This window comes from Rhodamnia argentea, chromosome 11 (assembly GCF_020921035.1).
Source record: "Rhodamnia argentea isolate NSW1041297 chromosome 11, ASM2092103v1, whole genome shotgun sequence".
Lineage (NCBI taxonomy): Eukaryota > Viridiplantae > Streptophyta > Magnoliopsida > Myrtales > Myrtaceae > Rhodamnia > Rhodamnia argentea.
Window position 1 is genome coordinate 16,116,696 of NC_063160.1, and position 27,788 is coordinate 16,144,483.

General features: G+C 42.0%; 6 protein-coding genes and 1 long non-coding RNA gene across 14 annotated transcripts; 4 read left to right on the forward strand and 3 right to left on the reverse strand.

Annotated features, from left to right (window-relative positions):
• The first annotated feature begins 508 nt into the window (after positions 1 to 508).
• On the forward strand, positions 509 to 4,949 carry LOC115727640 (ATP synthase subunit O, mitochondrial). Its single transcript, XM_030657893.2, has 6 exons — positions 509 to 736; positions 1,351 to 1,401; positions 1,787 to 2,030; positions 3,673 to 3,785; positions 4,498 to 4,584; positions 4,672 to 4,949. Exons 1-6 carry the CDS (start codon positions 605 to 607, stop codon positions 4,795 to 4,797), a joined length of 753 nt encoding a protein of 250 aa, XP_030513753.1. The 5' UTR covers positions 509 to 604; the 3' UTR covers positions 4,798 to 4,949.
• Positions 3,006 to 3,346, reverse strand: LOC125312859. The gene is made up of 2 exons (XR_007196915.1): positions 3,232 to 3,346; positions 3,006 to 3,085 (listed from the first exon to the last, which is right to left on the reverse strand). It is a non-coding gene; the product is annotated as an uncharacterized LOC125312859 (long non-coding RNA).
• A 1,324-nt stretch (positions 4,950 to 6,273) lies between the features above and the next one.
• Positions 6,274 to 9,366, forward strand: LOC115727647. 5 transcript variants are annotated; one of them, XM_048272346.1, is made up of 2 exons: positions 6,274 to 6,577; positions 7,778 to 9,366. In XM_048272346.1, exon 2 carries the CDS (start codon positions 7,925 to 7,927, stop codon positions 8,729 to 8,731), a length of 807 nt encoding a protein of 268 aa, XP_048128303.1. In that variant the 5' UTR covers positions 6,274 to 6,577; positions 7,778 to 7,924; the 3' UTR covers positions 8,732 to 9,366. The 5 variants fall into 5 exon arrangements, with proteins under 5 accessions (XP_048128303.1, XP_030513761.1, XP_048128304.1 ...); XM_030657901.2 differs by having other exon boundaries at positions 6,274 to 6,524; XM_048272347.1 differs by having other exon boundaries at positions 6,540 to 6,589.
• Positions 9,367 to 10,183: 817 nt separating this feature from the next.
• On the forward strand, positions 10,184 to 13,799 carry LOC115727652. Its single transcript, XM_030657912.2, has 6 exons — positions 10,184 to 10,623; positions 11,285 to 11,434; positions 12,232 to 12,490; positions 12,575 to 12,793; positions 12,915 to 13,057; positions 13,281 to 13,799. Exons 1-6 carry the CDS (start codon positions 10,333 to 10,335, stop codon positions 13,590 to 13,592), a joined length of 1,374 nt encoding a protein of 457 aa, XP_030513772.2. The 5' UTR covers positions 10,184 to 10,332; the 3' UTR covers positions 13,593 to 13,799.
• Positions 13,800 to 14,256: 457 nt separating this feature from the next.
• LOC115727643 lies at positions 14,257 to 17,289 on the forward strand. 4 transcript variants are annotated; one of them, XM_030657896.2, is made up of 2 exons: positions 14,257 to 14,405; positions 15,588 to 17,289. In XM_030657896.2, exon 2 carries the CDS (start codon positions 15,629 to 15,631, stop codon positions 17,183 to 17,185), a length of 1,557 nt encoding a protein of 518 aa, XP_030513756.2. In that variant the 5' UTR covers positions 14,257 to 14,405; positions 15,588 to 15,628; the 3' UTR covers positions 17,186 to 17,289. The 4 variants fall into 4 exon arrangements, with proteins under 4 accessions (XP_030513756.2, XP_048128529.1, XP_048128528.1 ...); XM_048272572.1 differs by lacking the exon at positions 14,257 to 14,405 and adding an exon at positions 14,719 to 14,770; XM_048272571.1 differs by lacking the exon at positions 14,257 to 14,405 and adding an exon at positions 15,137 to 15,503.
• Positions 17,290 to 17,934: 645 nt separating this feature from the next.
• Positions 17,935 to 20,170, reverse strand: LOC115727653. Its single transcript, XM_030657913.2, has 6 exons — positions 20,024 to 20,170; positions 19,768 to 19,908; positions 19,570 to 19,643; positions 19,382 to 19,461; positions 18,943 to 19,094; positions 17,935 to 18,271 (listed from the first exon to the last, which is right to left on the reverse strand). The coding sequence occupies exons 1-6, from the start codon at positions 20,025 to 20,027 to the stop codon at positions 18,198 to 18,200; spliced, it is 525 nt and encodes a 174-aa protein (XP_030513773.2). The 5' UTR covers positions 20,028 to 20,170; the 3' UTR covers positions 17,935 to 18,197.
• A 563-nt stretch (positions 20,171 to 20,733) lies between these two features.
• LOC115727644 (chaperone protein ClpB3, chloroplastic) lies at positions 20,734 to 26,789 on the reverse strand. The gene is given in 11 exon segments (XM_030657897.2): positions 20,734 to 21,264; positions 21,679 to 22,605; positions 22,871 to 23,136; positions 23,710 to 24,018; positions 24,249 to 24,399; positions 24,554 to 24,608; positions 24,915 to 25,110; positions 25,468 to 25,705; positions 25,968 to 26,186; positions 26,321 to 26,392; positions 26,395 to 26,789. Coding segments are annotated over 11 exon segments (2,937 nt in total). The 5' UTR covers positions 26,569 to 26,789; the 3' UTR covers positions 20,734 to 20,934.
• Between the last annotated feature and the right edge of the window lie 999 nt (positions 26,790 to 27,788).

Genomic DNA, 27,788 nt, shown 5'->3' on the forward strand with positions numbered 1-27,788 from the left:
TGTCGGATTAGAATGGAGAAGAAGAGCTTCGTCTCTCACTGCTTTCGTAAAGTGTTTTTGTGAAACTTTGACGTGAGCAGAGTCGTGTGTGTCAACGAAGGAGAAAGGAAACGACAACATAGGGTTTTTTGAAAATTAGCTGGACAAAAGAAATTTTATCCGGATCTATCTCATCTTTTCCCTATGATTTTTTTTGTCGGTCTATATCCCATTTATGTCCGACTTTATTATGTCCTGGATAGTTACCAAACACAACAATAATATTCAGAACGATTATGCAAAATACTAATTAAGGGTCGCTCTTTATGTGGTCAAGTGATTAAAAGTGTCCTTTTTTGCGGTCGGGGAGGGGGGGCAAAATGGATTAGGAGGTTTTAGAGGGATTGGATTTGGACTGTGGAAGCAATGGGGAGCGAAGGAAGAAAGAATGAGGTCATTCGCAACGCTGTCGTTTTGCAAAATCCAAGAATACGGCGTCGTTCGTAAGCTGGTCCCAGTGAGTCAGTTCCATTGCACCGTCTGTCTCTCACGTTCATCGTAGTCTTAGCTTTCTTGAACGCTTACAGAAGGTCAAATTAGGGTTCGGTTCCGTCATTGAGAGCAAATGGCAATGGCCGGGCGCATCAGATCGAGCCTCCCTCTTCTCAGCAGAATGATGGCCGCAGCCGATTCGATGTCGGGTCAGAGATGCGCTCTTCGCCGCGCTCTGCTGTGCCCTACTTTCTCCAAAGCCGAGGTACCTACTGATCGATAGAAATACAAAGGAAGAAATGTGGATTTGGCATCGTAATCTGTATCGTAGTATCTCTTTCCAATAGTTCTGTCTGAAATTGGGAAGGTTCGTGTGTAAGGATAGGTGTGGCGCACATTGGGATTTGATGATATCGTCTGTCTTTTTTTTTTTTTTTTTTTTTTTGAGAGATCACTCGAGGCGGTCGCTCTTTAATCGCTCTACGATGAGTAGGCTGTTCTAGCATAATGTCTCTATAGTTTGTGACGATTAGTTTAGTTCTATTTTGCTTTGCTTGTCATGTCTGGTTATTGGCCTTTTTTTTTTGCCAAAAAATAAGAAAATTGGAAGGAATGGGCAGTAAGGGAGCTGCATTACATGGAATTTAATGTTCTTGTTTTACTAGCAGCTCTTTTCTCGTAGTAGCAGTCCTGGACTGTGACTGATTCTTACTTTCCGTAAGATGTTGTAGTTTCTTAGTCAGACCCATTAGCACGACTTTATCACCAGCCATTAGTTGCTTGTTCGCATGACCTGATGCAGATTATAATGGCCAAACTCTGTAAAGCATATATGTCCATTTCGTTTTTCATATGCTGTTTGACATTGGTTTCTTGCAGGTTTCAAGAAATTATTCTACTGATTTGGCAAAGAAGGTTGACAAAGTCAAGGTAACTAAAGTGTAAATGATGTACTTAAGAAAAGTCTTTTATTTTAAGGGGCAGTTTGTTGTAGGAAACACTGTTTTCTCGTGCATATGCTTGGAAGGAGGCATCCTTCGCTTTTCTAGGGAACTTTCTAGCCTGGGATTGGAATTTTCTCAAGAATGCTCCCTCAGTGTGCTTTAGTTATGGAAATGCTTGATGGCTTTAATATCTTAGTCAAAGCTACCATTCTCATTGAACTCTGTTTTAGTCAATGTAAACTTGAGATGTTACGGTGCAAACAATTGATTTTTCTATGTAAGTTAAGAAAGCTGTTGAGATCTGTAAAAGATTGGGAAACTGAGAAGAGAGTGATTTAACTCAGTCTTCTTCTGCCTGTCTGGCAATGCAGGTGCCTCTTGTCTTATACGGTGGTTCAGGAAACTATGCTTCTGCTCTATACCTGGCTGCAGTGAAGGCTAATGCTTTGGATAAGGTTGAGTCTGAGTTTGTTGACCTGGTGGCTGCCTCAGCAAGGAGTTCTACCTTTTCACAGTTTATGAAGGACTTAACCGTTCCTGCAGGCCTTAGAGTTAAGGCTATTAGTGCTATCTGTGATGAAGCTAAATTTTCGGAAGTCACAAAGAACTTTTTGGGTATGAGATTTCGCTCTACTTTGTTGGGTTTGATTACTAATAACTGTTGTTTTTGTTGCCTCTATGATTTGGAATCTGAGTCGTCATATATTGTGTCTCGTATTATACACTTCTGTTGGTCCTTTTAATAGTGAATTCTGCATCGTAACGAGAAATATTTCTTGAGCTCATTCTTCAATCATCTGTATATTTGGAGAAACCGACACTTTGGTTTTGCCTCATTTTCCCTTTCTGTCACTAGTAACATCTCCCCGAATTTTCACTAGAAAGTAATTGGTTGAGTTTATGTGTCTCGAATATGTACTGCAATTTCTTTGTATGTTCCATTACTGGTACTTTTATCCCTTATATATGCAACCAATTGGTGCTTCGTTATAGCTCTTAGCTTGCAAACGTGTTTTAAAAGTTCCTTTTGCAGTTTGGAAGTATTATTCCACTTGCTTGCTAGGAAGGCTCATTGTTGTTATCCGCCTTTCCTTTCTCGTGTTGTAGTTGTTGGTGATGGGTTGCTGCATGAACCTCCTCTTGAAAAAACTTATAGTTCTACTCTTGTCATTTCTTAGTCAGTGACACCTCTTACTTGTGGTTAATGTCATATGACCATGCGTGGTCCTTGATAGGGCTGATCCATGTTAGGTAGACTATTCATTTTCCCCAAGATCTTTAGCGTTGTATCGGTTTGTATCCATGAGCACATTTTTCCTTAAAAAAGCCTGGTGTGGCTTAAGTAGGTTGAGGATGCTGCCTTTCTGAGCTCATTTGCTATCGCCAATTGTCCCTGACACTGTATACTTGAGTGTAAGTTCATTTATCAACATCAATCACTTATGGTTTACTCCACATGACCAGACTGTACAGTGCCTTCTAGCTATGTCTTGGTACCCCTTTGGTAGGCTTTTGATTGTAGTTGTTGTCTTTGGTTGGCTTAATTTCATTACTGCTGCGTGTTGCGGTCAACTTTATATTGTTGTTTTGATGGCTTAGGCATTTGTTTGCTAGTCATCTCTGCAATGGATTATATTGTCGTGCATTGTTGGTGCTCTTGCTATGATGACCTCCTTTCAATGGTTTCTCTGTTGCTTTTCCTTCATTTCTGCAAAGTTAACCTTGCAATATTCAATATGGCTTGGGCATTTGCTTGCTAGTCGTATCCGCAATGGATTATATTGTTGTGCATCATTGGTGCTCTTGCTATGATGACCTCCTTTCAATGCTTTCTCTGTTGCTTTTCCTTCATTTCTGCGAAGTTAACCTTGCAATATTCAATATGGGCTTCTGCATTAACTACTTGATGGATTCCATGTGGGCTTCTGGCTTACTTTCATTACTGCTGCGTGTTGTGGTCAACTTGATTTTGTTGTTTTTATGGCTTAGGCATTTGCGTGCTAGTCATCTCTGCAAAGGATTATAGTGTTGTGTATTGTTGGTGCTCTTGTTATGATGACCTCCTTTCAATATTTTCCCTGTTGATTTTCCTCCATTTCTGCGAAGCTACCTTTGTGAGATTCTAAACGGGCTTGTGCCTTAACTACTTTGTTGATTCCCTTCAAATTATGAGTCCCTTGGTAATGGGTCTCTTTCTTATCCTTCACTGCTTCTCTTCGCCATACCGACCGTAACTATGCTCAATTGTCTTTTCTAGTTTTGCTGGCTGAGAATGGGAGGCTGAGATACCTAGATGACATCATTAAGAAGTTCAGAGAGCTGACCATGGCGCACAGAGGAGAAGTGAAGGCCATTGTTACAACTGTCATTGTATGTTATTTAGTTGGATGTACTCTCAGATGCATGTGAATATGTGGTACTATTAATTTGGGTTTCATAATATGAAGTAGCACAAGTCTTCCTTCTTTTGTTTTCTTTTAGGCTTACTGTGAAATGTCGTATGATATAAGCCTGCTTCAGGTAATGCGACATCACCATGACAGCTTAGGCAGAACTTTGGAAATGTTTATTTAGTTGAGCTCATTCATAAATATCGGCCAAAGTCTAATTTACGTGTAAAATTTGAAAACTAATCAATCATATAAGTGTTTCATGGAGACATATATAACTATTGTGATGCAATCCATTTTTCCTTGATAACAGCTTATATCAGTTTCGAAGATGAAATAGCCTTTGATTTCGCAAGAATTTGATTTATAGTTCCTGTGAGTTCCTTCGCTATCTTTTTATTTGATTGCTTCCCCTTGCAATTCATAAGGAAAGAGATTCCATATAGTTGGTAGCATTGACAGTTTTATGGGTTCTCAGATGTAAGAGTTGCTTTTGTCTTTGGATTCTATTTTGATATGTGCCCTGTAGTTCGTAGTTGTGGCTTGGCCTAGCAAACATAGTTTAGCAGTACCCTGGCAAGCCTTTGCAGGTGATGCGGAAGTCAGAGTACTTTTGGTGCTTTAAAGCTATGAACTGCTGTGTAGTTTGAAACTGAATTCCGTGTTGTTGGTCCATTTTCATTTCCTTCCAGCCTCTGCCCCCAGAAGAGGAGAAAGAGCTAAAGGAGACACTACAAGATGTAATTGGAAAAGGGAAGAAAGTAATTCTTGAGCAGAAGGTGCGTGGTTAATTTGTAATTTATCCCTTTTTCAGTGAGTCGTGTCCTTTAAAATGGGAATTAATCGGAGTTGCTTGAATCTGGCAGATTGATCCCAGTATTCTTGGTGGGCTTGTGGTGGAATTCGACATGAAGATCTTTGATATGTCTATAGTGACCAGGGCGAAGCAGATGGAGAGGTTTTTGCGGGAGCCCATCACTGACCTCTTTTGAAATCTCGTGCTTGTTTATGCTTGTGAATCAAGTTCTGCAAGCGCCTTTAATGACAAAAAAGGAGCTTTGAAGTTTCTTACTTTGCTATCTGTTGCTGGTGGCCACAGCTTTGTTGTCAAATCCAATTTTTCCAATAAGAGCTACTCATTCTCGTGGTTCTATTTCCTGTTCCAGCAGACCATCCTACACAGACCATCAGTGCTTTGCTCAGACGGTATGATGTTCAAATCATTTGCCAAACAGTGCGCATATTTCTTAATTGGTTAAGCTGCTTATCGGAATGTTTTTCCGTTTCTTGCTCCTTGCTCTTTGAATGTCATTTGCACTTTCGATTGCTTTACTCCTGTTTGTGTCGGGAACTCCTGGCCTTCCAAAATCTTCCAAAACGGCTGTGATTCTTCGCGAACGCTGGCCGTGATTTTAGATGCTGGATGGACTGCACAAATGATTGGAGTGAGAGACAGGGTAAGCTTTGGTCTCTGTCAATCTGCATTTTGATGAGTGCATTTCCGAGCAAAGCAGCTTATCAAATCTCTGCTTGTACTGTTAGTGTTGGATTAGCGTGGATCGATGGATTCCTGGTCGCTAACCGCGGGATCTCGCTGATGGAATGCATGGTACTTGTGAGTGTACACACACTCGAGGAGCAAAGAAAAATTAGGAATTACGTGAAATAATCGAAATTTTCTTTTCCACGATCATGTAGCTACCTGGTGCTTCATTTTCTATATATAGGTTTCATTTGATTCGTAAAAAATAAATAATTTAAAAAATGGTCTTACCAAAAATTGTTTGTCTTAATATTGATATAAGCGATGAAAATGTTTTTTGTTTGTTTATTTTTATAGATAATATAAGTGATTATTTTTAACAAAATATTTTTAAATTATTTATTTATTGCGAAACAAACAAAATCTTAGATAAAAATCTGTAGAGGGAAAGAGTGGTCGAGAATATGAATTCTCAAGAATTTCTAAGGTTGGCTCTTTTCCTTAATTTGTCTTCATCTATGTTTAGTTTTGATAAATTTTCAAATAAAAATAAGACGTGGGGCATGAAGGTTTGGAGTAGATGTATGTCATGTGCAACTTACATACGTTAATTTCGATTTTGACATATATATTTTTTTCTCTTTCGGTATAAAATTTGATTCATTTTTACCCTCTTCGCTATGTTAAGTAGCAGTTCATTGTTCAAGATTTTAATGCCTCCGATAAGCACTTCCCGCTCTTGTCGAATCAGATTGTTACTGTCCAAGCCGCCGTAAAATTATAAAAAAATTAACCCGTTAAGCCTATGTTATTCTCCCATTTTCAGAGAAATAATTTGTGGACGTGGGCATCGCAGCATCATCGAGAGGCGTGGGATGCGGCCGTAACAAGAATGGGAGCGACGTTACTGACGTGCTCTCCCGTTACATGTCTCTGATATTCTCTGTTCAATCTGTCGATCCAACTCCACATCGGTTGAAATTGCTCGAAGAATGTCGGCAGGTGACGTGTCGCGAATGCCCGAGAAACGGGGACGCTTCCACGACGTTGGATTGGACACGCCTCGACGCATCGTGGCCGCACATTTGGCACGCTGTTTTTTGTCTCTGCTGCTCCCACCGTCTCCCGGTCGCTCCGAGTTTCGGCACGCTTCTAATCTCGTCACGTGCGCGTGCGTCCACCGATATCGGTCTCCGCTCTCGCTCTCTCCCCCCACGACTTGCTCGAGCTGACGAGGTAACCCTGCACTCCCATCTCGTTCTCCCTGCAAATCCTTCACGTCCCCGAGGGTTTTCAATTGGGTCTTCTTCGATTTCCGTTTTTTTTTTCCTCCTTTGTGTTTAATGTCAGGTTCTTGACGACGGTCTCTGTCGTTTGAATGTTAGGTTGTCGTTTTTTGCTGCCCCCCTTTTTTAGTTGTTGTGTTTGTTGAGATACGAAGTTATTAACTGATGGGGACTGAGATTTGGAGTTCGCAGAGTTGCTTCTCGGCGCCGAGGAGATTGGAGATTCAGACGTGTTTGGTGTCTCGTGCCGTCGATTGGGGCATTTTGTCGGAGTGAGCCGTCGAAGCGTCTTCTGGAGATCTGGGATCTTCTGGTTAGATTGCTTGCCGTGTGGGTAGTACTATTTTTGAGCACCGAATATGGAATTTGCTTGTCGTGTGAGCTCGTTCCTTCGCTTCTGTTTTTCCGGTTAGAGGCTAGGGCTTTCGGTTCTTTCTCCTTTATAGGGATCGGGAAACCTGGGCGTTCTATTGGGAGGTTCGTTCTCTCCTTGAACTCGGGTATCAATGGCTTCTCGATGCTCGTATTGGGCTAGGCTTCTGTCGGCGGTGGTTGATTGTGTTTGCCTGACCGGGCTTAGTGTGCTGTAAATTTGGGAAAATCATATGAGTGCTTGACAATGAGTTCTTCACTTTTTTGTGCTCTGTCTTGCATATGCTTGTCTTGGCGCAGTAATTGATAAATTGCATCATTAAGAAGTTCAAATGTTTCTCTTAATGAAGAGATTTTATCTGTTCATCGCGAATTGAAACCTCCATGCCATGTGCTCTCGATCACATGATGATGTTTTGTTTCATTACGTTTCTGTCTGCCTTAATCTGTAGATTCCTTGTCTTGTTTATATCCTCATAGTTCCCTGCATGAATGTCCGGGGAGAAAACGAGATCGCGCTGAATGGCTCTACGGCTTTTTGTTATTTGTGTGCTGCCACTTATTTTCCCACTTTCACATTCTTACATCACTTGTTACACATCCTAGTGCTTATTTGGTCATTTGATTGACTTGAGCAGTTTCTTTCTAAATGGTTTCTTACTTCTTAGTGACTTACTTGGGCAAAATGGTCCATACATTTCCCGTGTACTTTACCCATTTTTTTTATCATTTGAGAGAACATGTCGATTATGTAGGCAGTACATATAGGTTATAGTTTCTCCAATGCTCGCCAAGCATGTATTTCATCTTTCCTTCGTCTATTATTTTCAGGTGAAATGGTGACAGCTTGTTGCTCTGGCAAGCACTATTGACCCAGGCAAGGCTAATTTTCCGTGATGCCTACCGAGTGCATCAATTTTTTAAACTTCTCCTAATAGAGTCGCTTGTGAAGCCTTGTGCCCTTACGCCTTCCGTAGAATGTGGAATTTTGGACCCAACTTTAGTGCTGGAAATGTTGTTTCAAAAAGTGAGAATCAAAAATCGACTCAAGCTGCATCAGAATGCTCAGATGATGATGTCTCTTCCAATATTAGCACAGAGGAAGGTCTGGAGTGCCCTATATGCTGGGAATCCTTTAATATAGTTGAAAATGTCCCTTATGTCTTGTGGTGCGGCCATACCCTTTGCAAAAATTGTATTTTAGGATTGCAATGGGCAGTTGTGAAGTTTCCTACTCTTCCGATTCAGCTTCCGCTCTTCATCTCCTGTCCATGGTGCAATCTCTTGTCCTTCCGTCTAGTTTATAAGGGCAACCTTAAGTTTCCCCGAAAGAACTATTTCTTGCTCTGGATGGTCGAGAGCATGAATGGTGACCGAGGGAAATTGTGCTCCTCCTCCTGTGAAGATCATCAGTTACAGTGGCCATCAAACAGTAATCCATCTCTGGGAAGTCGAGTGAGCAGGGGTAACTTGAGGAGGATGCAACATGTCCACCGTAGTGAGTCAGCTGGATCAAGTCATGATCAAAATCGTGTCAATGTCTCTCTCAATATGGAAAGAATACATTCTTCCTTGCGGAAATCTCTGGTTTTCTTTGTTCACCTGACGGCAAAATTCCCTCTAGTTATCATATTCCTCCTCATTGTGCTATATGCAATACCGGCCAGTGCAGCCATCTTGGCTTTGTACATGCTTATCACAGTTCTTTTTGCTCTCCCTTCCTTTCTCATCTTGTACTTTGCATATCCTAGCTTGGACTGGCTTGTGAGGGAGATCATCACTTAAGAGGCCAGTTGCTTTTGCCTATTTCAGTGTGAATATTAGCTTCCATCTGTGAAAAATACCCTCATACCCATATAAATTTTTCTAAGTCTCACCTTCCATGGAATTCTTGGCTGCTCATTTTCTGTAAGTCCGTGATCTCATTATTTCCCTTATCATCAACTAGGCTAGTTGGTCATGTGATTTAAACTTTGTCATGTCTTTTCAGAAACTCATTGGCAGTGTGATTTGACGGCCTTGTTTTTGTGCTGGTTCTGTTTTTGTGCTGGTTCTTCATTCTCAGAGTTACTCTTAATAAATCTCTGTGTTAGGACTATCTCATCCAGAGAATCACTGCCAGAGGTTGCTATGTCTTCTTAATGTGGCGGGGCTCTTATAGAATAATGTTGAAAAACTCTTTTTAGTGGTTTAGTTGATTTATAAAGCTGTGAGTTTGTATAGAGACCAATGTTAAAAATGAAATCTTTGTTCGATTATGCCGGAGGAGATGGAGGAGATGGTTCGTGGCTTTGTAAAAAGGAACATTTCATCTGTGCAATTTCTTTTTAGCCAGTGGATTGTCATGAAGTCAGGAGGTCTTTCTTTCTTCCAAGTGATGGTGAGAGATTTGGAGAAGTCCCAGCTGTTCATTGTATTGATTGCACATACCTGGACGTTGTCCTGACTGGATTTCACCGAAATGTAATGACTGGTGTTGATGTAAAGATGACCATTTCCAGAAACCAAAACTGCATCCAGACAGTGAATGTGAGTTGTGCAATGTTGTTGAATTGGGTAGTGATTGGAAGCTTCATGCAGGAAGGTCCCGGATATAAATTTTCCAGTTAGTGTAGAAACTATACACAGCTTGAAAGTCTCCAGCAGCATTCAGAATGTGCTTTGAGGGAATAATATTCTCAACAAAGAAAAGAAAAAAAAAGCCATATAAAGTAACATCTGTGCAGCTTTAACTGTAAGTGAACTATGATTATGAGTGTGAGGGAGGGCACGTAAAAAGTAACTGAATTCATCCAAGTCAGATTTTGAGTTTTGCTTATTGATGTGGTGGCCGATGTTGACTCCTCCAACTGAAGTTCATGGTCATGGCATGTCTTGAGTCTGAATTAGCGAGAAGACCAGTAAGATTTTTCTCTGGGTCGACGAACCTAAAGCTGTTGCTGAAATATCGGAGTCGACAGTAGAGGTAAGACCCGGTTTCAACTTGATCTTTCGATCTGGGTAACTTTCCAGCACCTGGGGTCTGCTAGATGAAACCTATGCAACAATGCAACTTGGCCAAATATAACTTTCAAGTGGCCAGCGTTGTATTTGTACGTCTCAGAGTTCCTCGGTTGCACTGATCCTGGAACGTTCCCTTTGCTTCTAAATTCCATGTACTTTCTTTTCTCTTTCAACGTCCACAATAAACCCTCGGAAGATCCAGGTAGGATAGGACAAAGCAATTCGGATCCTTACACGTGTCAAAAGCAGAGCCTGGAGATTCCGGACACCAACTGGGACCTGCGGGAAGATGCGACCCCCACTAATTTTTCTTCCTCAGCCTGCTCATTTTTTGGTGCAAGCAAAAAACTAAACCCCCACGAACGGTGGGATTGCATGAAAAAATGGTGGCGACCATGGCTGTTTCTTGTCCAAAATCCACTCCTTTTCAGAATTCACGCTGTCTGAAGGAACAAAACTCGAGCTTTCTCGGTGGGTCGTTGAAGTGTGTCTCCTTGCAGCTAAAACCAAGAAATTATGGGAAAAATGTTCTCAGTTTGGTGGTTGCTTCGGCCAGTGCTGCAGCTGAGGCTGTCTCGACTGGTGGCGGCGGCGGCAGGAGGTTTTATCTGAACATCACAGGCTTTCCTTTCCCTCTTGGCCCTTTTCTCAACAGGCGCACCATTAGGACCGAGGTTAGCTTTTCTGTGATCCTCCCTTTAATTTAGGATATTTTTTCAGCGTGCTACTTATTTTAGCCTATAGTGAATTTTGGACAATTACATGATATAAAGCCCTTGAGCAGATTGCACAGTCATTGGGATATTAGTTCTTTAGTTGTTCAATCATTTTGCCCCCTTCCATATTGTCCTGGGAATTAGATGATAAAAAAAAAGCTGTTAGGTCCTTGGAGTTAGTTGAAGTAAAGAGGCCAAGTGGGCAAAATAGTTCTGGTTGGGGAATTTAAAGAAATAAACAGTGGAATGCACATTGAAGCAAATTATTTGGCATTAGCTTGTCTTCCATTATGTACGTAGTGTCAAATTATGTATGTTCATAAAGCAGATAATGAAAAGCAAGGGAACAACAGCCTGCGGAATTTCATTCACTTTATAGCTAATGAAACAGCACAACCTACATCAGATTCTGCCTGATAGGTACTGTTTACCCCCATTGCCAAATCCTCCATGATTGCCGTAGTTGCTGGAAATTGTTAACCTTCTCGCTGGATGTTAAAGAAGTATAAACAGCACTGCATGGTTGATCAAGAGTTTTTAATCGCTGCGGAATGCAACATTTTAGGACCATTGCTGTTTTCTTGCTGATCCTCTTGTACTAATAATCATTTGTGCCCAGGCAGTGAAAGGATGCATATGGCTATTTGAACAAGAGCAAGCATTGGGCTTTAGCAGCGTCTCTACGAATATCCGGATGACAGTTATTAAGCTCAAATCTGGAGGATTATGGGTCCATGCACCCATTGCTCCGACGAAGGAGTGCATTGAGGTTAAATCTGGTTTCCTAGTAATTCATTTACTTGGTTTCTGAGACCATATGTTCAGACTCCTCTAATTTCTGTCTCTCTCTATGGAGACCTCAGACTTCTTAAAATTGTTCTGTTTTGTAAGAGGGGAAAAAACCTCGACGAGATGCATTTTTTCCTAAGGGCAAGATAACGAGTGCCAGTCTCCCTCTCCCTTCAATCCTAATATTGTTGTACCTGACTTAACATGAGTGTCATTGACAAGAAACGTGTTTCTATTGATCAATTTTGCATAGCACTATGATTGTTAACTGGTGACTTGAGGCAGCAATTAAGCCAAATACATATTGTAAATTTATGTAAGGACATTGAAATAAAGTGAGAGTTAAGAAATTTTACACGACAAGTTCTTAAAACATGCCAAAACCCTTTTACATGTCCAAAGAACATTTAATGTAGCATCTAAGTACACTGAGGACTTTAAGAACAAAATTCTTCAAAGATCTCTTCCTTCTGTATCTGCATGATGGCATCTCCTTTCTGTGTTAATTCTCAGAGGTACTTTGAATTGTTCTTCTGCTTTTTGGAATTATGGAAACATGCAGTTTAGCCCAAGAAAAGCAAACTCTGGATAATGTAAAGAAAACCACCACCATCCGTCATCTTTAAGTTCACTGAAGTTTATCTTTCTGCAAGGGATCTAGTTGTCACCTGACCATTCACAAGCTGTTCTAACCTTGATTTCTAGCCTCGATAGTATTTGTGGTTATTTATGATATAAATGCACCTTCTGACAGCATATTTCCTTTTCTGTTGCCAGCTTGTGAAGGAGCTAGGGGCGCCGGTTGAGTACATTGTCCTGCCTACTTTCGCATACGAGCATAAAATTTTTGTTGGCCCGTTTTCAAGGAAATTCCCAAAGGCCAGAGTATGGGTAGCACCAAGGCAGTGGAGTTGGCCACTCAATTTGCCCCTAGAGTTTTTTGGAATATTTCGTGCTAGAACATTGGTAGATGAGGATTGGTCAACCCCATGGGCTGACGAGATTGAACAGAAGGTCTTGAGCTCACCAGAAGTTGGTAATACTCATCACAAATGAAATTCCTATTATCGCTTTGCAGGGTTCCAGCAGGAAATAATTTTCCTTTTTGTACTGATTACAGGAATTGGGCCATATGTTGAGGTAGCTTTTTACCACAAGCGCACGAGAACTTTACTTGTAACCGATGCCGTAATATTCGTCCCTAGAAAGCCACCGGAATGTATTAGCAAAGAGTCCTTGTTAGCATCCGCGAAGAATGGATTGGCAGTGAAGATCCTGAGTAAGGGGAAGGAAGTGCCGGAGGAGCCTGTTGTCGACAATAACATGACCCGTCAGAAAGGTTGGTTCATTCTGTCTCAGTTATCCGCCTTCATGAAATATCAAGAGATTTTGCAGGAGCAAATCAAGGTTGCTTTACAAGTATCGCAAAGATAATGAGGCAATGCCAAAAAAATTTGCAGGTTGGGAAAGAATGGTCCTCCAAATATTGTTTCTCGGCCCATCCAATCTTTTGGAACCAAATGCCAGCTTTTCTCAGATGTCACAGAAGCTGATTGTTTCTCCCATTGTGAAGACACTAGTCTTCAGCAAGGTCCCTGAAAAGGTAAAAATAACCATTGTCTATGCAACTTTCCTCTTTGTTAGAATTTGTGCTTTGTCCTTACTGTATGCCAAAGTAGAGTCTACCCATTATGGCGTTACCGTTTTAGTATAGGACCTATGCATGTGTTTGGATAAAGCCTATTGAAAAGTGCAGAAACCACTTTAAAGAACCTTGTGGGGTGATTATGTTAATTAATCGATTAATTTATTTTCTTAAATTTCAGGTTAGAGATTGGATTGACAGTATTGCACGGGACTGGAGATTCAAGAGAATAATTCCCGCTCATTTTGCTGCGCCGATAAATGCCAGCAGGTCCGACTTCTTGGCAGCATTTGCATTTCTAGATGATCTGTTGGGCGATCGATATGTGACTCGACCGTCGCTCTCTCTTCTGTTCGCATCACTTCTGGGGAAGGCCGCCAGTTACTTCCCTCCTGATGACATGAAGACCCTGTCATCCCTCGACCAGTTTTTAGTCTCTATCGGAGTTGTGAAGAAGACCGTCTCCGGGAGGAAACAGAGATTAGGAACATAACCTTACATGTAAGCCGCTATCATCAGCAAAACTTTTCATCTGTGAAAATTTGTTAAAACCCTTTATTATTAGGAGTTGACAGGACATTTTTCATGCCGTCTACTCAGAAAATGAAAACAGAAGTGTATCTACCAGAAAGTTCTTGTTTAGCATTTTTATATGAAACAAGATCCATGCTATTAGTTGAAAGTTACTGCTTAAATTCTATTCGGCTCTGTGCGTATACTTGAAAGTCGGCCCTCTACCTGAGTCTTGACTTGGAAAACCGATGAACAAGAAAAAAAAAATGATCAGTTCTTGTAACAGCTGTGAGATTATCTTATTCTGAGGATTAGATACTATTCTGCGCATACCGGTCTTTTGCTTACCGATGACACATCCTCTTCATGAACATTGTCCCTAAGGCTAAGTAAATATGAGCTAAATGATCAAATTGGTCAGGGAATGACTCTTTCTGGCATTTGTCCCTATCATTATTGCCTTTGGATTACGACTTCTAATTCCATCTTCGCGTTTTAGATAACAAATCCAGAGAATTTAATTTCTGGCCAGAAAGGGAAAATAGATAAACAAGGCAATCTGGCACAGAATCCTTCAACAAATGCACTTGCCCATTAAAAAGCCCACCTCAACCCATTAAAGCCACAAAAGACTTGCCCGCACGATCTTACGATGGCAAAGGAACTCGTCCATCTCTCTCTCTCTCTGATACATGAAATCTATACACAAAAGGTGGGACTCAGGCAATATCCTTTGTGCTTCATATCAACTTTGCTTTGTCGTTAAGCAGTCTCTGCATACGCAAGTTTAAAGGTACGTTAGCTAGCACTTATCTTGAATCAAAGACGGGCCTACAGCGCCCATTCTTTCGTTATTTGCCGGCGTTTTTGAACCCGTGTCAGAGGTTGAACAGGATTGTTAAGCGGTAGAGGCAGTGAGCCGGTTTAGCCGGCCAAAACCAGGAAAAACCTGGGTCGGTGTCCAGCTGATGGCGGGTCGGGTTTGGATTTTGAAATACTGACCGTCCTCGAGCAAGTACATATGTAGTCGTGACTCCTCATTGCCATGTTCCTCTGTTCTTGATTAAGCTTTGGCCGTTTTAGCGGACTTCTTAACAGGATATTCAGCTATCGATGGTTTTTTGAGAGGTACGAGCCTGGTTTTTTTTTCATGTGAAGGTTCTCGGTGATTCTTTTAGAGGATCATCCAGAGTTGCCCTTCTTTTGGGTGGGAATCAACTTTCCATTGATAATTCATGCGAAAGGGAGGTTGTTTCTGATCCGTAGATAGATAAACATGTGCGGAAAGCGTCCAACTAAATCGTGTTTTCACAGAAGCATTGTCCCGATAAGAACACCCCATTTTCACTAGAGTCGCAGTCAATCGATTTGCCTGGCTGTGTTCCGATCGACATGTGGTATAGTGTGCCTTACGACAGTTTTTTGTTCTGTTCGACCTTTGCTAGAGGGTCTAAAACCAAATAAGCTATTATGGATTGGTATGTATTTCTTGTTTTTCACATTTCTAAAACTCCTTTTGCAATTTGATGAACAAAATGATGCCATTAAAACGTCTCTAAATGTAAAACCATGCGGCGAACACTCGAGATTACGTCTCTGAACAAGCAGACTTAAAACAAGGCAACTTAAAAAATGGTAGACGAGGAAATTTAAGTTTTTCACACGTCTTTCTTCTGTTGTACTTGAACTAAAATAAACCGTACATCCAACTGCAATGTCAAATTATGGAATGACTGTTGCCTTTCCTCGTATAGCGTTTACTAAAATTGCATATCCTGCAGTTATTCTTCAATTGATTCTTGTATCCTCGTCTCCTCTCAACTGATGTCTGCTTCTGGAGCTCGTGGTCATAGTCTTAGCTTTAAAGTTTTGCTTCAACGATGTCTTGGGAGTTTGTTCAATGACTTAAGCATCCATTATTTGCAGGCAGTTCCTAACTTTTCTCCATCATTGAAGAACTCTTGTTTTGTGACAGGGTTCATAAACAATTCATCTTGTGTATTTTCTCCTCATTAAATGGCTGAGGAGTGCAGCAAGTCCCCCGCAACCTCGGAAATAATCAATACAGATGAAGGAAATTCTGCGGGAAAACCGCGGTCTTCGAGAAGTGGAAGAACCCCACACTATCTCAGGGCTCCGGTGGGATCATGCCATGAACATTGCAAATATGGAGGGCCACAAACGTTCAAAACAAAGCCAATAAATCCAATCCGTGGGAAGACCACCAGGAAGCTGCCTGATGAACTGCTGTTGGCAGAAGATGTGGTTGCGCCAGGTTTGGCGAGACAACCGACGAATAAGCTCAGGATTCTGTCAAATTTGGAATGCCAAACCTCTGATATAGCTAATGTGGGCAAACAAGGAGGACCGGCCCCTGACCATGCTCGGGTTCAGTTCAATGCAAAAGGGAAGAAGAAATCAGAGGCTGAGTTGAAATCTTCACGCAGCTCAAAAACCCACTTCTCCTATCTGCGTAAAAAAGTGAAACCAGGTATGGCATCAAGTGGAACAAAACAATTTTCTCCGGGAGCCTCAGCAATGTTCTCATCAGAAACATACTCAAGGTCGACGAAGATGAAAAGGGAACCCTTAGAAGCCGAGCCTATGTCATTGCCTGACTCATCGGGAGACTCAAGCCATAGAAAAAAGAATAACATCACGACAAGGCAGTATACTAGGACCTCCATAGTTGCGGCAAAGAATCAGTCGGTATCCTTGACTACTTCTAATTCCCTAGAATTTTCTTCTCGATCTCCAAGTATGAGACCGAGAAAGGGCATAGCCAGTAAAGTTATGTCCCCTCTGAAGAATCAGAACAAGAATCGCAACAGCACCAAGAATGCTGAAGTTGTACAAATCGCCAAAGAAGTGGTGGTCCAGGAGAAGACCCTTTATGTCATTGACGAGGAGACTGAGCACATACCTTCAGAATTTACTTCTACGACTACCACTTTTGTTGGGGATGACCAAAATGGAAGCGCTGCTAAAATGTCTCCAGATCAATCCTTGTTACTGCCACAGCATCTTTCTCTCCCAAAATATCCATCTCCAAAATCCCAAGAACATGAGCCTTCTGATTATCCAGACAACGAAGGAGAAGGCTGCTCTTATTCTGGTCACGGTGAATCTGATAGTTTGGTACAATCAGGGACTTCACAGAGGCCAACACAAGATAGGACAAATTCTGCGAAAAATGAAACATGTAAAGCTGTGAATCTTAGCTTGAGGAAGGGCAAAGTGGTTGTTGGAACTCAAGCTGAAAGCAGTAGTCCAAGGAGGCCAAAGAATAGACGAGGAAGAGCTTTTGAAGAGAACCAAAATCCGAAGGCTGATGCCAGAAGGAGAACCTTCAAGAGAAGAGAGGAAATTGAGGGTGGCAAGAATAGCAGCACACCAAGATCCGTAAAAGTCACCTTGAAACATCAAGACGTCCGAGAGAAGAAAGAAGGCCGGGGACTGTTCAACAATATGATTGAAGAAACAGCTAGTGAACTGGTTAAGACCCGGAAGAGTAAGGTGAAGGCTTTGGTTGGCGCTTTTGAAACAGTGATCTCCCTTCAAGAAACCAAATAGCTGGTGAAGTAGGCAATTGAAAGGTATGTGCAGAGATCGTTGCACAGTTCGGCAATGAAGTAAGTCCAACAATAGGGAATCAAAGGCGAGAGGTTTACTTAGATCAACAATGATGCTGCAAATCATACAATAGAGTGCTTGGGTTGGATTTAAGCCTTTTTTGTGTTCTTTACTGTGACATTTCAGGGTAATGGAAATGCAGTTAGTTCAACAGCTGGGACCATAAATGGTAAACTCTAGGTGTAAATTTATTTAGTTGCGTTCATTTGACTTCACTCTGGATCATTGAAGTCCTTACTTTAGTTGCACACCATTTCTTCATCTTTAGTAATCTGCATCTTCTTCATCCTCCAATGCGCAGATTCATGTTTCCATGCTCTGAGCCTCTGAGCAAGCTTTTATTCTGAAGTTGGTTTCCTACCTTTCCTTTTCTTGTTTAATTCATCCCCACAAGGAGATGATTGTGCTGATTCTTAAAGTGATTTTCCTTTTGGGTTGCTTACAGCAATGTAAGTCACCCTATGCACACTTAGACATAAATATAGGAATCCGTTTACAATTAACATGCATACTCCTCCATGTTAGAACTGGGTGAAAGTTAAATCTGCTTGAACTTGAAATAAGTACAGGTGCCACTGAGCTTGAACTCGATCATTTAATAGGTCATAGAATGAAAATCAGCACCTGTTTAAATACTTGTATTCCAATGACTTATGTCTTGCAGACAAACTACACGACGGATACCAGGATACTCAAAGTATTCATATATCAATTAGCTTCGAGCAATATAACAACTAAACTGAACTCGAGTAGCTGATAACCAAGCTTTGAGTTCTCACACGTACAAGTATCACACTCTCTCACCAGAATAGCCAATGCATACCGACTGTAAACATGCAAGGGTTTGACGAATTATCCAGATAATCACAAAACATATCATCTGTCAAAACATGCTCTCGCCTATGACAAAGGAAGCTTGAAGTTTCAGCAAAAAATATGTGCACCATGAATATCACACATTCTGCTCCAAGTCTGCCTTTTCTGCATCAAAGTTCAACCCGGCAATCCTCATTCGCCCAATGTTAACTGCATTACAAATGAAAGATAAGTGATTTAGCTAAGCCAAGAACAATTAACCCGCAGTTAAGGAAGACTCCAACTTTGATATACCGTTGATAACCACATTGCAGCAAAAAGCTTGATGAAAGAACATGAAGTTTAAAAGTCACAAGAAACATTTCTGCTGCTCATAATATTAAGCTAATATTACAGTAGATGGTGATCATGATCAACTAGAGCATGGTTAACCCTTAGCAATAAGCCCCCCCTCTCTCTCTCTCAAGAGGACGGATGTCTTGCTTGAAGATGCCACTGCTTAAAGAGAAGTTCAAAAATCTAAGATGCCATTACAACTTATATTGGACAGTCCACAGTTGCGCCCAAACAAAAGTAGATTTGAAGTTAGAGCATGTCTTGTCCGCTGTAGTGCCCAAACAAAAGTAGATTGAAGTCTCAGGATGTCTCTCTTATTTTATAGGGACAAAGATAACCAGCATTCAGCTCTAAGTGATGATCCACAGTCTTAGTTATCTAATACCAGTAAGTTCTTGTGGTATGTCTTCTCCAGAATGACATGAGTAATGCAGCTGCCCTACTAAATGATACAGAACTAACACTTCCAATGCTGTATAGGTGTAGACAATGATAAAAATGAACCACTTAAATTAGCTGCACAAGTATGTAAACGAGAATGTTACCAACAGCATCAAGTCCACTTAATTTTGGCATGAACTTCTTGATATGGTCCTCTGCTGCTTCCTCAGCTTTCAGGGTCTCACACTCGAAAGAGACCACAATCTTGCTCTTCTGATGTTTTTGCTCCAGTAAACCTGCCACATCCTCATCCCAACTGCTCAACAAGACAAGTGTGGAGGTTATCGACAAGGTTAACATCATAAATAACATCAATAGCAACAACAACCGCACTGGAAAAGGTTCCAGTCAGACAACAAGTTCCCATCTAGCATCATAACCTGAGCGGAGGTAGTGAACGCTTCTCTCAAACTTAAATCAGAGAAGCACCATCCCAAAGCAAAAACCAATAGTAAAGCCAGTACGCGGAGGTTATTATTGAAATGGAACAAAAGTGCCTCTCTGAAGTATCCAGGTCCATAAGATATTCTTAGGGACGCTCACCCGTGAGCATGATCTATGCTGTGAAACCGAGCAGCATCATGGCCTTGGCACTCCACCACAACAGTCCCTTCTTGTTTGGTCTGTCAACATGAAAATAGTACTGAGGCAAGTCTATCAGGAAAAGGGTTGAAACCACTCAATGTCTCTGGGACAACACGAACATGAAGAGTAGAATAATTTTCTCGTACTTTGAAGTCCATGATGGAGAGTTTGATCAGGCGGTAATCCTCTCCCCTGCTGCATTCCCTTTCGCACGCCAATTCTGCCCACGAAAAAAAGCGTCGCCCACAGCAATCCTCAACACGTAACGCAGTAACAAGAAGAAGCAAGAGAAGGCACAGAGAGAGAGAGAGAGAGAGAGAGAGAGAGGAGAGGTGGGTACCAACCAGTGCCATGGAGGCCATAGCAGATGGAATGAGGGAGGTGGATGAAGTGGCCTGAGATGGAGCCGCACGGAAGAATGGCTATTGAGGCCACCCCCTCTTTCACCTCCCCTTGTTCCGATTCTCCTCCTCCATTTTCGCCGTCTGCAACAAAAAACGAAACTGCGGTATGAGAACAAGACAAGTTCTCGATTGAAACAACGAGAATAACTTTCGATTCTCGACAAAGAGACGAGCAACGATTCACACTTTCACCGACCCATTTGAACTTGTTCGCTGGATGATCAGAAAGACAGCGCCTTTCTTCTGAAACTCGGGTCCTCCGATATTGCAAAGCCGACTACACGGGACGTCAGACATCAATGGAACATCTGCCTAAACGACCACCGCGCCGCGCGACAGACAGAGAGAGGGGAAAGGAAACTCCATTTCTGCCAAGCACCTTATTAGACTTTAAATTCAACCAAATTACCGATTTCCTCGAAATAATTAAGTAGCGTTTAACCTCTTTAGTATTTATTAATGCAAGGTCTAATGAGTGAGGCCTCACACCCTAGCAATATGTGGTAATTTTCATATTTCTCTTAGAATGCAAATAGGAAGTTCTTATTAAGTTTGGCGTACGCAGTGAAACATTGATGAAATGTTTGAGATGGTGTTTTCGCATTAATCATTCGGAACATTGGTCCTAAAACGATTTGAACATCCCTCTTTTTTCTCATGCATCCTCTTTGCCCCTGCGTTCGCACTTAAATTGGGTGTCCGCGCCCAACAAAGAGACTGGATGTCATCAGCCGGCAGCGACGGGGTACTAAGCTGGGCCAGGCCTTGAGCCGCCGCCGGAGTTTCCAGTACCTGTCATCATGTTCTCCACAAAGCCTTGGCCCTCACTAAACACTTGGTGCAGGTCCAAGTTCAGCTGGTCTGCACCAGCGAATCTTTGAGCAAAGATCAAGTGCTTTTTGTACGTGAACTCTCGAAGGATTTATCTCACATTATACACTTCATGCGGAGCATGTATTGGTTTACAGAAGGGTTCACTGGCAGAAGCCTGGGTCCTTCCCGCCGTAGAAGAAAAAGGAAAGAAAAGGTGTGGGACCTATATATGTTGCTGTATAAGAAAAGAACTGATTCAGAACCTTAAATAGGGGGTCAAATTACTCAAAACATTCAGACAGAAGGCGAGAGGGCTTCTCGATCTCCTGTGGCAGCCATATCCGAGTCCCCATCCTGTTTCCTGAACACCAACTTCTGCTGAGGAAGTTGACCATTGGCAAATGCCGTGACTTCCGTGTCTATTAAGATGATGTCTTCATCCTTAAATTCACCCCTCAAGATGCCCCTGGCGAGTTCGTTTTCGACGTGCTGCTGAATCACCCGCTTGACCGGCCTCGCACCGTAGTTTGGATCATAGCCAAGACTCCCTAGCAGCTGGATGGCTCCATCTGTCAATATTAGTTTTATTTTCCGATCTGCAATCCTCTCCTGTACACGCTCCAACTGTCAACAAAACACGAATAAGCATTAGTTTGATTACAATACCATCTGAAGCCAAACCGCTGCATCCATAATGGTATAAGGACATTGCATCTACTCCACTATTTCATCAAATGTTCATTAAATTAGCAGTCATTTAAGGATGAGAAGTCCCAGGATTCACCGGTAATTCCATCACATCTTATCACACAAGTCAGAAGACCTTTCCCTCTATAGAAATTTGGAAAGTGAAATATGAGAGCCAAGACAGCCAAGAACAAAAGCATCGTCCTAACAAACAACCTAAGCATGTTGTCAGATTTCTAAAGTGAGACAAACAGCATAACCTTGTAGTGAGCCATAAAAACTTGTTTTTTCTTGAAGAAACCACAATGAAGAATGCTATGCCACTACATATATAACTGATGAACTGCATACCTGTAATCTCACAATCCTATTAATCTGCTCACGGTCCAGAGGCTGGAAAACTATATATTCATCGACCCGGTTCATAAACTCTGGGCGAAAGATAGACCTTGCAGCATCCATTACCCTCTGTTTGATGGTCTCATAAGCAGTTTCTTTGGGTAAAGTATCATCATCAGTATCTAGAATGTACTGTGAACCCACATTCGAAGTCATAATTATGACCGTGTTAGTGAAGCTCACAGTCCGACCCTGTGAATCGGTCACCCTCCCATCATCTAATATCTGAAGAAATATGTTAAACACATCAGAGTGAGCTTTCTCTATCTCATCGAAGAGAATGACAGAATAAGGTCTTCTGCGAACCGTTTCTGTCAATTGACCTCCTTCCTCATACCCTACATAACCTGGTGGAGCACCTATTAATCTTGAAACTGCATGCTTCTCCATGTACTCACTCATATCGATTCGTACCAGCGCTTCCTCAGTGTTGAACAAATAAGCAGCAAGAGCCTTTGCCAACTCTGTTTTCCCAACACCTGTAGGACCCATGAACATAAAACTAGCAATAGGTCGGTGAGGATCTGACAATCCCGCTCGAGAACGCTGGATCGCTTCTGCAACTGCTTTCACTGCAGGCTCTTGACCTACAACACGCTTATGCAATTCTTCTTCAAGATGTAATAACTTCTCCCTCTCCGACTGCTGCAGCTTGGAGACCGGGATACCAGTCCATTTGCTAACAATTTCAGCAATATCACTTTCTGTTACTTCTTCTCTAAGCATAGATTTTCCAGAGCGCATGTACTCATCTAGCTCTTTTTCTGCATCTTCAAGTTGGCGCTGCAATGAAATTAGGCTCCCATACTTCAATTCAGCAGCACGATTAAGGTCGTACTCCCGCTCAGCTTGCTGGATTTCAAGATTTACTCTGTCAATCTGCATAAAAATAAGCAGACAACTCAATTTCCTAGCACGTACATTGCAATTTTTGACACTATCACATCTTAACAAATAAGATTATTTTTCAATGTCAATTTCCCATCTGATTAACATCCAAACTCAGCATTGAGGATGCAAACTTTGAAATGTGAAAACACAAGAAGAAGATTTATCTGAATTAATCCTGTAAGTGACTCCAGGAACCCTCCGAAGAAAATCATTTTCATCAAATTGACATATAAAGAGAGGCAAAATGCCATACCTCCTCTTTGATGGACTGTATTCGCATCATGACAGACTTTTCATGCTCCCATTGCTCAGTAAGCTGAGCTTGTCTTTCTTTCAAGAGAGCCAACTCTGCCTCAAGGCGGCTCGACCTCTCTTTTGAAGCCCTGTCCGTATCATTTGCTAGTGACAGCTTCTCCATCTCCAGTTTCAAGACTGACCGATTGATCTCATCGAGAGCAGTTGGTTTTGAAGTAATTTCCATCTTAAGCTTAGCAGCTGCTTCATCCACAAGATCAATAGCTGAAATTGCGAGGACATTACGTTTTCAATCTTCCTTCAGAATTCCTTCAAATGACTACGATTTAAAGCCAGCTAAAAATAACATCACACAATATACTACTTCAGCCAAACATTTATTGAACTAAAATAAAACTTCTAATAGATTCTCTCCTTTAGAGTTCAGCCAGACCATCCTCTATAATGCTTTTATTCCTCAATGACACTGCTTCACTGTACGAATCACCTATTCCAAATTTGTAAAAACCCAAAAAACAGAGAGAGAGAGAGAGAGAGGGGGGGGAGGGGGAAGAAGTGGGGCCAATGCAGCCAACTAAGAGCTATATGTTGCCAATAGCTCAGTAGGACATATTTGATTATGTTTCATCACAGAAAGAACTGATCTCGTCAGCTCAGTTTAGAAGAATCCTCCAGATCAGAATATTTAAGATCCTATCAGTCGACAAAATGCACTTTCTACTATGAGGGGAACTATAGCTTGGCAGCCTTCTGATAAACCAAACATGTAATCAGCATGAAGCAGATTAATAGCGAAAAGAAATATATTCATGCTTCATCAGACAGTTTGAAATGTACCTTTGTCAGGTAAAAATCGGCCACTTATATATCGGTCAGAAAGAATTGCTGCTGCTACCAGTGCACTGTCAGAAATTCGGACTCCGTGATGCAGCTCATATCTTTCACGCAATCCCCGAAGTATTGATATTGTGTCCTCAACTGAAGGTTGATCCACATAGACTTGCTGGAAACGGCGCTCCAAAGCTGGATCCTTCTCAATATATTTGCGGTACTCATCAAGTGTCGTTGCACCAATACAGCGCAATTCCCCTCGTCCAAGCATTGGCTTCAATAAGTTGCCAGCATCCATTGCACCATTTGTAGCACCTGCAACAAGTTACATAACCATCTTCATAATCTAAATGACGTCAAACAAGCGAGCGACCAAAATCCTAACTGAGCGGGCCATTGGCAGCTGATAGAAAGCTCCAATAGAAATTTCAACGAACTTCCCAGGAAATTGGGACTGCGGCTTCGATTGAACCACCTGCAGTATCAGTGCCGAAGCATATATTTTGAAACAGGAATTTCAGACATCTGCCCAGTAAGTCCACTACCTGCGCCCACTACCGTATGAATCTCATCTATAAAGAGGATGATCTGGCCATCAGATTCAGTTACTTCCTTCAGTACAGCTTTTAGCCTATCTTCAAATTCCCCTCGATATTTTGCTCCAGCTATCAGGGCACCCATGTCAAGGGATATAAGCTGTGAAATTCAAGTTAAGGTCAAATGTCATCATAGCAAACAAGTAGGAATACACACAGCCCATTCACTATCCCAAGAATTATACAACCAAATGTGCACAAACGCATGGAGATGATGATACATCCATCGGGAATTTTTTCATAAAAATACGCACCTTACGATCCATCAAAGCCTGTGGAACATCACCTTGCACAATTCTCTGGGCTAGTCTGTCAAAAGTTTCAGGTCAAATTTCAACAATCGTTCAAAATTTCATGCCTTGACCAAGGTACAGCACCAATGCAATTAAATGGTGACTGCAATACTCATGCTTTTGTAAAACTTAAACAGCAGTTTCTTTGTTGACAGGTACTAACTTAGACAATCATAAGAGCAGAAACTTGGCACAGGAGTAGAGAAACAACGAGTTAGTTCTGTCAAATAATGAAACCGATTACCCAGCTAAGCCTACAGTAGATCAAAAGTCCCATCTCAGTGCTACTTCACAAACATCCCATGTCTCTATAAGTACTTACCCCTCTGATATTGCAGTCTTCCCAACACCAGGCTCACCAATTAGCACAGGATTATTCTTTGTTCTCCTGGAAAGAATTTGAATGCACCTACGTATTTCATCATCTCTTCCTATGACAGGATCAAGCTTTCCAGCTCTTGCCATAGCTGTCAAATCCTTCCCATATTTTTCCAGAGCTTCGTACTTCCCCTCTGGATCTGCAGTAAGTACTCACAGCATGAGATACACACAGAAAGACACAAGACGAAATATAAACAGAAAATTCCAAAGATGGTTTTGCATGAGATGAGTTTTTAGATGTTGCCAAGCTTGTTCACAATTAAACTCAAAGCACACACTCACCCGGCTTGACCCAAATAAAAAGTACACACATGGCACAAGAATAGAGTCGGCAGTTCCAAATTCCTCTTGACAAGACATGATATATGTGACGTAAAGGCCCTCAGAGAACTAATGATGAATATCGAGACAAAAAAGAAAAATGCTGACTCTCTCCATTGCCTCCACAAACAATGAAGAAGGGAAATCAACACATAAATCAGGTAAACAGTCACCTTGATCAATTACAGATTGTCGCCCTCTTACTGCTTCTACCACAGATTTCAACTTCTGTTCAGTTATTTGAAAATCCCTGAATAGGTGTTTTCCAAATCGTGGATCCTGTGCAAAACCAAGAACCAAGTGCTCGACAGAGACAAATGAATCCCCATACTCATTCTTAAATTCCCTAGCTCGGTTGATCAAGGCTTCTAAATCACGGCCTAACATTGAGCCAGCTGACTCGCCAAGAACCTGCAGCGGGTTAAACAGTAACAGCTATTAATCAACCACATATCAAACATTCCATACAGTCGTTATCCGTTTCCATTATTAGCAGAGAACATCAAGTGATGTTAAATCCTTTTATTCTTCAATTAACAACTGGCTCTCAAGAGGCAACACCAATGCCAAAAATGTTTAACTGATTAGTAAAACAGGATAGCAGCATCTAACCATAATCACCCATTGATCGAAAAAAGATGCCAATTAAGACATTGTCATTCAATAAAGATACCTTTGGTTGCCGTTGGATGAACTTATCAGTAGCCTCCAGGAGACGGGTATTGTCAACTGCAGCCTTGGAGAAGATCCGCCGGGCAAGCCCATTCTTTTGCTCCAATAGAGCCTTCATCAAGTGTTCGGTCTCCACTATCTGATGTTTATTCTCTTTCGCAATATCTGGTGAGGAAACAATCCCTTGCCAGGCCATATCTGTAAATTCTTGCTGCGTGATCTGCCAATTCGACACAACTACAAAAATGAATAATTTTTCGGGTTCAAGTGCACAGAACTGACTATACACATTATAAACACCACACACAGGCATGCGCACGAAGCGCTAGAATCCAAGGAGGAATCGGCAATCACCCGTCCACCGGAAGCTTCGCACCGCACGACGAGCGGCCTGGACGGCGAGCCCCGCCCGAACCTCCCGGCACCGCGGGGAAGCCGCCGCCCTCCCTCTTCAGCCGAACCCTCCCGAGCGGCTTCGAGCTGCTGGGGAAGCTGAGAGACGAGCGCGGGGTCGCGAGAAGCGCGCTCCGGTTGCAGCAGCTCGGCAGCGGCCGAGGAGGCCGGAGGCTGATCCCGGAGAAGGACGTCGTCGTCGAGGCCATTGCGCAGGAGAGAGACAGGGAAGCAGAACCAAAGTAGAGAGAGAGAGAGAGAGAGAGAGAGAGAGAGAGGATTGCTTGAGGACGGAGAAAAGTGGCCGAAGAAGAGAAAGAGAGAGAGAGAGACGTTATATTATGAAATTCTTGGGTGAGCTGAGCTCTTCTCGGGGGTTGTGGAGGGGGGGCAGAGAGGCTTCTTGAAAAGTCTCGAGCTTTTCAATTTTTCCGCTCGAAGATTGCAGACTCTTCGCTTCCCTTCCATCTCGTTTGGATGGATTTGATATGACAGTGAGCGAGAGCGAGAGCGACTGGAGATTTTCTTGATTTTCAGCTTATTTTCCCTTGTAAGGAAAATTTAAACTGTAAGTCCCACAAAACTAAAGAAAATAATTTGGAATGAGCGATTTTTTCCTCGATTTTTATCGACTTGGCTTCGGCGAACGATTTCATACCACATTTTTTTTAATTCCGTCTTGTTCGAACACTTAATCATCCGTTTCAAAAGTTTAAATTTTTAATGACCACACGAGTCGAAAAAGTACCGGCGTAAAGAGGCTCCGAGACACAACCTCAAAGGAAATTCGAGACTCGGCACCGCATTTTTTTGACGCGCGGTTTCTCCTCATATTTAACCGGCTGAAACGAACATCTGGGTGATGGAGATTGTAAGTAAGCAAGGATGGGAGCGTATCATTGCCATTTCCATTAGAATCCAAGGGAAGGAACAAAGCCTAGCGTAAACTGTAAAGTACTGTCCCTAAGAGGATGCATTTCCTTTGAAAAGAACAGAAACTTTAACACAGTACAGGTCTGCACAGAGAAAATGCAATTGCGATGAGGATCCTCAAACGACAGGAACCAACTTCAAGAAGCTCACTCCGCCGAACAAAAACAACGGAATCATGGAGGCTCACAAAACACCGATCAAGAATGCCTACTATATGATGCGCAAGTCGCCGAACTTCCGGTTTTCTGGCATTTTCCAATTCAGATTCTGGGTGCAGTGCTTCAGGAATCAGATTAGGAGTTATCCTCTGATTATGAACAGCAACTCTCTTGAGTCTGTCCGATTTTCGCTGACGAAAGTTGTAAGCAAGCTACCGCATAAAGAACATCATATGTTGGCGCTGGAAGTGTGCCATCCAGATTAGAAGGGTCCTGACAGTTTATGTTCATACGACTAATGCGTTATCATATGTTGCCAGGGGAACTGGGAACCAAGA

Bases quoted from the DNA above. Each gene is read 5' to 3' on its own strand.
- LOC115727640 (XM_030657893.2), top strand. From the start codon at position 605: ATGGCAATGGCCGGGCGCATCAGATCGAGCCTCCCTCTTCTCAGCAGA. The intron at 2,031-3,672 runs GTATGAGATTTC...TGTCTTTTCTAG, and splicing joins AGTCACAAAGAACTTTTTGG to TTTTGCTGGCTGAGAATGGG. The intron at 3,786-4,497 runs GTATGTTATTTA...ATTTCCTTCCAG, and splicing joins CCATTGTTACAACTGTCATT to CCTCTGCCCCCAGAAGAGGA.
- LOC115727647 (XM_048272346.1), top strand. From the start codon at position 7,925: ATGTGGAATTTTGGACCCAACTTTAGTGCTGGAAATGTTGTTTCAAAA.
- LOC115727652 (XM_030657912.2), top strand. From the start codon at position 10,333: ATGGTGGCGACCATGGCTGTTTCTTGTCCAAAATCCACTCCTTTTCAG. The intron at 11,435-12,231 runs GTTAAATCTGGT...TTCTGTTGCCAG, and splicing joins CGACGAAGGAGTGCATTGAG to CTTGTGAAGGAGCTAGGGGC. The intron at 12,491-12,574 runs GTAATACTCATC...TACTGATTACAG, and splicing joins CTTGAGCTCACCAGAAGTTG to GAATTGGGCCATATGTTGAG.
- LOC115727643 (XM_030657896.2), top strand. From the start codon at position 15,629: ATGGCTGAGGAGTGCAGCAAGTCCCCCGCAACCTCGGAAATAATCAAT.
- LOC115727653 (XM_030657913.2), bottom strand. The intron at 19,644-19,767 runs GTTGGTACCCAC...TTTCGTGGGCAG, and splicing joins CTATGGCCTCCATGGCACTG to AATTGGCGTGCGAAAGGGAA. The intron at 19,095-19,381 runs GTGAGCGTCCCT...CTTGTTGAGCAG, and splicing joins AGCATAGATCATGCTCACGG to TTGGGATGAGGATGTGGCAG.